Below are 10,291 nucleotides of genomic sequence, written 5' to 3' on the forward strand. Positions count from 1 at the left end.
AATTGCAAAGCCTGCTATATTTTATGAAATGCTGCCTCACACACAGGTGGCCACACAAAGTGAGCCCCCTTGTTATGCAGGGCATTGAGAGAGCAGTGAGCTTGGCAGCCTGGGGAATAAATCGACTGTAATAGCTAATCTCCCCAGAAAGGACTATATTTCTTTCAGAGTTTGGGTGTGGGGTGTGTTGTTGATAGCCTGCACCTGGACTGTGGTCAGAAGGATACCTTGTTTGCAGAGGAGGAAACCAAGTTACTCCTCTTAGGGCTGGAAAACCTTACACTTACTGATGTTACATTTCAGGCTCTAAGCCGATTAGTGAGAAAATGAGGACTGCAAATTCTGGAGGTGCTCAGTTACAGATGCCCTTGTCATGATGATATCTAAATAATTGCCACATGAGGGAACACCCTGAATCAGCTGTTCCAGGGATTGCTGAAAAACAACTGGGGCACTAATAATTCCAAATGAAAGCTGATTATACCAGTACAAGCCAAAGAGTGTGTTAAAACGCCAGCAGGTTGCAGAAATCTTAAAGTAACGGCAGCTGCAAATGTGCCTCTGGCAGCTCAGTCTTCGTGTAACAGGCTTCATTCTGTAGCCTGGAGAACAGGCCCACTGGTCATGGAATTTGACCTTCCCATTGTGATTTGATACTAATTTTAAATTATCTTCCTTTCCTGGTCCAAGGAAAAAAAAAAGAAATAAACTAAATGTTTCATGATGAGTCAAACACTGCTGCCACAATATCTTATTGAATTTCTAAGAGATCATGTATGAAAATGGAATCTTCGTCATTTATTATCCCCCTACCTCTTTTTCTCCTCCCTTTCCTGATCAAAATTTATTCAATGCAATGAAGATGTGATGTTTTGTGATTTCTCTGAATAAGGATTAACCTATAGAAGTCCATTTCGATGTTTATATTCTTTCTCATTTCATAGGTCAGCGCTCTGGAAGCTCAGCATTGGAGACCACTCTGGCATTGTTGCAGACAGCTGCTGCAGAAACAGAAGAGGAATCAGAAGTAAGTGTTGCATACTGCCACTGTTGTCCTGAAATGGGTGTGTGCAGTATGATGATTTGCTATTCATGAAAGGGAAGGCCATTGAGTTGTTGTTGTTGTTGTTGTTGTTGTTGTTGTTGTTGTTGTTGTTTTCAGTCCTGAGACTGGTTTGATGCAGCTCTCCATGCTACTCTATCCTGTGCAAGCCTCTTCATCTCCCAGTACCTACTGCAACCTACATCCTTCTGAATCTGCTTAGTGTATTGATCTCTTGGTCTCCCTCTATGATTTTTACCCTCCACGCTGCCCTCCAATGCTAAATTTGTGATCCCTTGATGCCTCAAAACATGTCCTAGCAACCGATCCCTTCTTCTAGTCAAGTTGTGTCACAAACTTCTCTTCTCCCCAATCCTATTCAGTACCTCCTCATTAGTTATGTGATCTACCCATCTAATCTTCAGCATTCTTCTGTAGCACCACATTTGGAAAGCTTCTATTCTCTTCTTGTCCAAACTATTTACCGTCCATGTTTCACTTCCATACATGGCTACACTCCATACAAATACTTTCAGAAATGACTTCCTGACACTTAAATCTATACTCGATGTTAACAAATTTCTCTTCTTCAGAAACGCTTTCCTTGCCATTGCCAGTCTACATTTTATATCCTCTCTACTTCGACCATCATCAGTTATTTTGCTCCCCAAATAGCAAAACTCCTTTACTACTTTAAGTGTCTCATTTCGTAATCTAATTCCCGCAGGATCACCAGACTTAATTCAACTACATTCCATTATCCTCGTTTTGCTTTTGTTGATGTTCATCTTATATCCTCCTTTCAAGACACTGTCCATTCCGTTCAACTGCTCTTCCAAGTCCTTTGCTGTCTCTGACAGAATTACAATGTCATCGGCGAACCTCAAAGTTTTTACTTCTTCTCCATGAATTTTAATACCTACTCCGAATTTTTCTTTTGTTTCCTTTACTGCTTGCTCAATATACAGATTGAATAACATCGGGGAGAGGCTACAACCCTGTCTCACTCCCTTCCCAACCACTGCTTCCCTTTCATACGCCTCGACTCTTACAACTGCCATCTGGTTTCTGTACAAATTGTAAATAGCCTTTCGCTCCTTGTATTTTACCCCTGCCACCTTCAGAATTTGAAAGAGGGTATTCCAGTTAACGTTGTCAAAAGCTTTCTCTAAGTCTACAAATGCTAGAAACATAGGTTTGCCTTTTCTTAATCTTTCTTCTAAGATAAGTCGTAAGGTTAGTATTGCCTCACGTGTTCCAACATTTCTACGGAATCCAAACTGATCTTCCTCGAGGTCCGCTTCTACCAGTTTTTCCATTCGTCTGTAAAGAATTCGCGTTAGTATTTTGCAGCTGTGACTTATTAAACTGATAGTTCGGTAATTTTCACATCTGTCAACACCTGCTTTCTTTGGGATTGGAATTATTATATTCTTCTTGAAGTGTGTGGGTATTTCGCCTGTCTCATACATCTTGCTCACCAGATGGTAGAGTTTTGTCATGACTGGCTCTCCCATGGCCATCAGTAGTTCTAATGGAATGTTGTCTACTCCCGGGGCCTTGTTTCGACTCAGGTCTTTCAGTGCTCTGTCAAACTCTTCACGCAGTATCTTATCCCCCATTTCATCTTCATCTACATCCTCTTCCATTTCCATAATATTGTCCTCAAGTGCATCGCCCTTGTATAAACCCTCTATATACTCCTTCCACCTTTCTGCCTTCCCTTCTTTGCTTAGAACTGGGTTGCCATCTGAGCTCTTGATATGCATAGAAGTGGTTCTCTTCTCTCCAAAGGTCTCTTTAATTTTCCTGTAGGCAGTATCTATCTTACCCCTAGTGAGACAAGCCTCTACATCCTTATGTTTGTCCTCTAGCCATCCCTGCTTAGCCATTTTGCACTTCCTGTCGATCTCATTTTTGAGACGTATGTATTCCTTTTTGCCTGCTTCATTTACTGCATTTTTATATTTTCTCCTTTCATCAATTAAATTCAATATTTCTTCTGTTACCCAAGGATTTCTATTAGCCCTCATCTTTTTACCTACTTGATCCTCTGCTGCCTTCACTACTTCATCCCTCAGAGCTACCCATTCTTCTTCTACTGTATTTCTTTCCCCCATTCCTGTCAATTGTTCCCTTATGCTCTCCCTGAAACTCTCTACAACCTCTGGTTCTTTCAGTTTATCCACGTCCCATCTCCTTAAATTCCCACCTTTTTGCAGTTTCTTCAGTTTCAATCTGCAGTTCATAACCAATAGATTGTGGCCATTGAGTGATAATGAAAAAAGTCAGAGGGTATTTCACCTGTTTCATACATTTTGTATCCCATGTGTAATAGTTTTGTCAAGCCTGTCTGTCCTGAAGATATCAACAGTTCTTACAAAGTGTCATCTGCTCCAGTTGTTTCAACTTAGATGTCTCAGTGCTCTGTCAAATTGTTCTCACTGTATCATATCTCCCATCTGTTCTTATTCTTCATTCTCTTCCCTTTCTATAGCATTGCCCCCAAGTTCACTTCTCTTGTATAGACCCTCTATATACTCCTTCCACCTTTCTGCTTTCCCTTCTTTGTGTAGGACTGGTTTTCCGTCCAAGCCCTTGATATTCATACAGGTGCTTCTCTTTTCTCCAAAGGTCTCTCTGAGTTTCCTTCAGGCAGTATGTATCGCCCTCAAGTGAACTACACTTCTTTATCCTTGCGTTTGTCCGCTAGCCATTTGTGATTAACCGTTTTTCCCTTGCTGTCGATCCCATATTTTTTAGGCTTTTGTATTCCCTTTTGCCTGCTTCATTTGCTGCATTTTTATATTTTCTCCCTTCATTAGTTAAATTCAGTATGATCTGTGATATCTAAGGACTATTATTAGGCCTTGTCTTTTTTCGTATTTGATCCTCTGCTGCCTTCACTATTTCACCTCTCAAAGCGACAGACTCAGCTCCTACTGTATTCCTTTCCCCTGTTGTAGTCAGTCATTGCTTAATACTCCCTCTGAAAAATTCAACAACCTGTGGTTCTTTCAACATATTCCGGTCTCAGCTCCTTAATTTCCTACCTTTTTGCAATTTCTTCAGATTAATCCACAGTCCATAACCAATAAGTTGTGGTCATAGTCCACACCTGCACCTGGAAATGTCATACAGTTTAAAATATGGTTCTGAAATCGTTGTCTTACCATTATATAGTCAGTCTGAAATCTTCTGGTGTCTCTTCCATATACAGAACCTTCTTGCTCCCTCCCCCCCCCCCCCTCCTCCCCCAATAGAAATCATCCTCCATCACAATTAAATATTCATCTTCTGTAACTGTCTGAAAATTTTTAATCTCATCATACATTTAAGCAATTCTTCATCATCTGCAGAGCTGGTTGGCATTTAAACTTGTACTACTGTGGGGGGTGTTGGCTCCATGTTTACCTTGGCTACTATAATGCATTTACTATGCTGTTCATGGTGGCTTATCCGCATTCCTATGTTCCTTTGTCAATTATTAGATCTGCTCCTGCAGTTACCCATATTTCATTCTGTATTTATAACCCTATACTCACCTGCCCAGAAGTCCTATTTTGCTGTCACTGAACTTTACTAATTTCCACTATAACTAACTTCATCCTATCCGTTTTCCTTTTCAAATTTTCTGACCTGCCTGCCTTGTTAAGGGATCTAACATTCCACACTCAGACCTATAGAATGCTAGTTTCGTTGCTCCTAATGACAGCATCCTCCTAAGTAGTCCCAGCCCAGAGATCCGAATGGGGGACTATTTTACCTCGGGAACATTTTAGCCAAGAGGGTGCCATCATCGTTGAACCATACAGTAGAGCTACAGGCCCTTTGGAAAAATTATGGATTTAGTTTCCCCTAGCTATTTGCAGCACCAGCCCAAAAAAGCCATGTTGGCTGATGTTACAAGGCCAGATTGGTCAATCATCCAGACAGTTGCCTGTGCAACTGTTGAAAAGACTGCTGCCCCTCTTCAGGAACCACACATTTTTCTGTGCTCTCTCAGCAGATAACCATCACTGTGGTTGCACCTATGGTACAGCTATTTGTGCTGTTGAGGCATAAAAGTAACCCCACCACTGCAAGGTCTGTGGGTCCATGTACTAATAATATAACATGTTTTTGCTACAGAATAACATTGAAGATCAGATGATTAGATTGGCTGACAAATTTAATACTGTATCAAATCAGGGAGACACACATCTTGATGTAAAAATGGGTATGTTAACAGGACACATCCTGAGACATCAAGTCACAATTAATGGAGGAAGTTTCAGAGATGAGGAGGGGGGGGGGGGGTGTAACTTGCAAAGAGAGGCCAAGGCTTGAATACAGTAATACGATGAAAGCAGATGTAGGTTGTGGTAGTTATGCAGAGATGGAAAGGCTTGCACAGGATAGACTATTGTGATAGCTGCATCAAACCAGTCTCAGACTGACGATGACGGTAACAAAAACAACAACCACCACCATCACCACATCATATGTTTTGGAGAATGGGTAGTACATCAGACAACAGTAACCATTTTATTCACTTCAAGCAAAGTTATTTTTTTATCTGCTGTTGCTGTGTAACCACAAAAACCATTTATAATGGATCAAATCAAACAAAAATAATATATTTATCACATGATCTTCTTTTTCCAGAAAATAGCGGAAAAGTTCCTAGAGGGTGATCTTGAAGTTGATGATTTCTTGGAAACGTTTGATAGTCGACGTAAGTTGATGCATTTGAGACGAGTGAAGGCAGACAAAATGGCAGAATTGATGTCTACAAGACGGCGACATGCCCCTCCTCCACCTTCTAGTCAGCTGGCTGGTATTGGAAGGACTCCACCACATATGGGACCATCTTCTTATTACCCATTGCCACCTACTGCTGCCAGTTCAGTTCCATATCCATTGGGCCCTGTAAATATGCCATTACCTACTCCTTTTGGAGCAGGTAGCTTTGCATGAGCCAATCAGCATATGCTCCTGCAATGCAAATGTAAATTAAGTTTATTTTATATAATGTTGAATGCAAGAGAGTGCTATAACACGTGTGACTTTTGTACAGAATTCTTTAATGTTGTCCTACAAACTTTGACATCTGAAGTCGTCCAGGAGTTTTCAACATTTGTTTGAGGGCCATAGTGTATGAATACCTTAAGTGACAGATGATTTATTACTACAGCAGTAAAGTACAAATATTTTCAGTTGCTTTTAAGGTGGATGAAAATTGTGGCCATTATTATTTGTTGGTGCTATCATGATTAGACATACTTCAACTGTGAGTATTCCGATTACTGGAAATATCCATTATATTTCAATCATAATTTGTGTACTATTTACATATTTCATAAAAACTTCTGTAAACGTTGCAAAAATGGATGTAATTGGGTTCATAATCCTTCATGTGCTGATTGAATTAATGTGAGAAGCATCCATACACTATAATAAGTCACTTGACATAAAAAAAAAGTCAGTAACAGAATTGCAGAAGCACCTTGCGGTAATGAACTGCTTTCAGGAATAGATGTCAAATTGCATTCAGACAATGTTGGAAGGGGAATACTATTGTATATCATTATTTTGTTTTAGATGCCATTTGTAAATTATTATTGAACACTTTGAAATCCAAACTTTACCTCTATGATTTGTTATTTAGTTTGAAGCACATCAGTAGATAAAGGGTCAAATTCATGGAACACCCATTTTAATATTCTCAATGCTGTCTCTCCTGTCTCTCCGTAAGTAGGCATTTTTCTCGAACCTAGTCCACGATTTGCAGCTAGTGAAGCTTTGTAAACTATTAAATTATTTATAAGACAAATATCTACTTTTAAGTGTATTGCATGTGAAAATTTTCCATCAAACACCATTTATTAGCATCTAACCAGAATTTGGCTGTCTCCTCCCTTATTTTCGGTTGTATACACCAATACATCTGGATAAGAATAAAAATAAAAATATTACACGAATTATTGAACCCGAGGCTCCAAGAATGTCAGTCTTAACACCTAATGCACTCAGCTGTCTAACCACCATGAAAAATTATTCCAGTTTAATGGATGGTAAGTACGTCTTTTCTGCTAGCACCATTCAGTTTGTTCTGTAATCCACATCCTTTACATCCTCATCAGTGTTCAGATCAGTACATTTCATCATTCCTTTGATTTGACTTTTCTGCTTTTCATTCACATTCTCTATAGCTTCTTACAATCCTTATAAGAAAATCTTTTAAATGTTCACAATTTATGTAAAATTGGGGGCTTATTGCAGTATTGACACGATTTGCTGTGGCACATTACATCATAAGCAGTAGAGCGACAGAGTTAAGAGGGATCGAAGCACGTCATTGACTGTGAACATGTGAGTAATGGCAGAGAGTTACTTACTAGCATAAACATCTGAAGGTATCTAAATCATAAATGACACTTCACTCGTGTCGAATTAACGATTCCTATTGGCTGACAGTCCGTGTCACGAGTTTTTCACCACAGAAATTTTCAGTGCAATATTTTCATGGAGTTAATTGTTCAGTTGCAGCTGCAGTGGTGATACTGTCTTTGTACTTACACATATTTACACATGTTGATTTCCTTCCTCTTAATACATTGCTGGAAAATCTTGGGCGGAATGCCAATAATGGAAGGAGTAAAAGTAACATCACAGTTAAGGCACTGATCATTAAACAAGCACGTAAAAATTCATACAAACATATTTATCTTTCTCAGACTGGTCTTCTTTTGTTGCTGTTTTATTTATTCTTTCATAATTCCCTCCCTCCCTCCGTGTGTGCACGCACACGCGTAGGCGCTCGTGAGCTGAACAACTGCCCAGTGAGGGCACTAGTGTTTGCTGACATTGAAATCACCTGGAGGGAGTACTGCTGGAGGGAGTACTTCTGGAGGGAGTACTGCTGGAGGGAGTACTGCTGGAGGGAGTACTGCTGGCACACTTAGTTTCAAAACATTATTGATTTGGATAAATGTAAGCATATACATCATATGACTGTAGGTTTTTTGGGAACAAATATATTAGTTACCAGCCAGCTTCTTCAGAACTACTTTGTGCACTCATAAGTTATGTAGTAAGTCTTAAAGTTGTAGTTTAATCAGCTGTATCAGTGGATTTTGTTGTGGTGTTATTATATCTTCCTTAAAGTCCCTTGGATAGGTCAGTGTCAGTGTAGAGGTCACCCTCTTCATCACTACTTTAGAAGTCCAATCTGTAACACAACTTTTTAAGGTTCTCAGTACACTAAAGCATCACAGTGCTGGTGTTGTTTGCAAATATTTTTAACACGTGCATACTCTTTTCACTCAACCATATACAGCTTTATTTCGCAACTTGAGGTCAGTACCTTCAAATATGTCAATATTTTTTATATTTATTACTGATTAGGTTTGTTTAATTATATTCAATATCAGTTTGATTGGATTTAGTTCATGATGTACATAATATTGTCTCAATTATCCTCAACAACTGTTCCTTGATTTTCCCTTCTGTAACTTGCACAAAAATTTTTAAAAAGTTATCTTTCTTCACAACTTTTTCTGTGTTTCAGTGTCCTCACTGTAAAAGTGCAAAAGGCAGACATAACTAGTTTCATGCTTGGTATTGTATTTTATTTTCATCATTGAAAATGACAAATCCAAAAAGTGTTGAAAGCTGTCCAATTTCTGTGAAATAGCTACAGTTGCTGATACGGTTTCCGCACAGAAAAAAATACGTAAGATTGTTGGCATTCCAAATTAGACTTTACAAGACCAGAGGCAGCAGATTGTAAGGAATCAGATAAAGAAGTGATTTCTGTTCACCTTGTACGCCACTAGTATACTTCTGCCCTTCAAAATAAACTGTTCTGCAATTTTGCGTTCACTCTTTGCAAAGCTTGCAATTGTCCACCCATGGAATTTCCAAAATCTGTGTCATATATTGCACAACTGAACATATTTCCTCTCCTTATTTTTTTTTTTCTTCTTCTTATTCTTCTTCTTCTTCTTCTTCTTCTTCTTATTTTTAAGCAATGTGATAGCAAGCAAGACTACAAAAACACTTCATGCTAGAAAATCAAACTAAGTTGCACCATAAATGACGAATATGATGCTAATTATAATATTCCCATTTATGTCTGATTGACTTGGGTAATTCAAGTCAACACTTAATTTGTAAAAAACATTTCTGTATGTGCCATATACATGACCCATTCTTTCCCTAGCTCTGACATAATAATGCGCCTAATGTTTTATAATTTTATCTTTGTGCAATATGTTGTAATTGGAAAAGACAATATTTGGTATTAACAAATTGTAATAAAGCACTGTTGTTTGCTGTTGAATATTATATTAATTGTGATCAAATATTTGCTGAAAGTGTCATGGGAGAATCTTAATGTTATTTGCATACCATCACCCTTACCAGTATGTGAGTATTGGTAGTAATCTTGTGAGAATATGAGGATTTTGAGCATCTTACATTATATTTTATATTTCAGCTGTTTAGTGTGATAAACTGAATAACAGTGAAAGTATTGCGTTGTAAGTACACTTTGACCCTGCTATGCGTGCTAATTTTTTATATTTCTAGTAATGTTGTTTTTTCCCATTATTTTTCGTAAGATGATATGTGCTGGATTATAATTTTTCAGGTACTCTGAAATATGCATGTCGAACTGATGTAATAAACTGCAAATATTCTATATCACTATTCTGTAAATATTGTCAATAAAATTATATTTTTTTCTTAAAGACACTTACATTTTAATATGCATTGTAGATGTTGGTTACATCTACCTAATTAAAGTTAACATCCTGTTTATTACCTGTATGCTGACATACTATACGTAAACATCCGTTATCATATTTATACATATGAGATTAACTTACATATTGGAGCGCATTTAGATCATACTGTAAATTGTTCTCTCTCTCTCTCTCTCTCTCTCTCTCTCTCTCTCTCTCTCTCTCTCTCTTTCCCTGCCCCCCCCCCCCTCACCCCTCCCTCTCTAAGGTCAGGGAAGGTATATTCGTGATACATTTACATTTATACTTTTTCAGTCTCTAACATGTAAACATGTCATCCAATTTTATGTAAATATCAAACAGAATCAGTTAACAAAAAATGTAACCATTTTTATGTTACAAGTACAATTGGAATTTTAAATGATAATCGAGTATCATAGAAATTTGTATGTATCGTGATTGATTGATAGTAAGCTTCCAGGTATTTTGCTAAGCTGTTTATATTTTATGCATAATATTT

At 38.1% G+C, this 10,291-nt stretch overlaps 1 protein-coding gene across 1 annotated transcript in view; it reads left to right on the forward strand.

Annotated features, from left to right (window-relative positions):
* LOC126203259 (vacuolar protein sorting-associated protein 37B) overlaps window positions 1-9,777 on the forward strand; it is a 56,805-nt gene extending 47,028 nt beyond the window's left edge. The window contains exons 3-4 of the mRNA XM_049937513.1: window positions 945-1,027; window positions 5,690-9,777. Of these exons, the coding sequence (XP_049793470.1) occupies window positions 945-1,027; window positions 5,690-6,001 (395 nt within the window). The 3' untranslated portion in view covers window positions 6,002-9,777. The remainder of the gene's footprint in view (window positions 1-944; window positions 1,028-5,689) is intronic.
* The last annotated feature ends 514 nt before the right edge of the window (window positions 9,778-10,291 follow it).

Source organism: Schistocerca nitens, chromosome 9, assembly GCF_023898315.1.
Source record: "Schistocerca nitens isolate TAMUIC-IGC-003100 chromosome 9, iqSchNite1.1, whole genome shotgun sequence".
In the NCBI taxonomy this organism is placed as follows: domain Eukaryota; kingdom Metazoa; phylum Arthropoda; class Insecta; order Orthoptera; family Acrididae; genus Schistocerca; species Schistocerca nitens.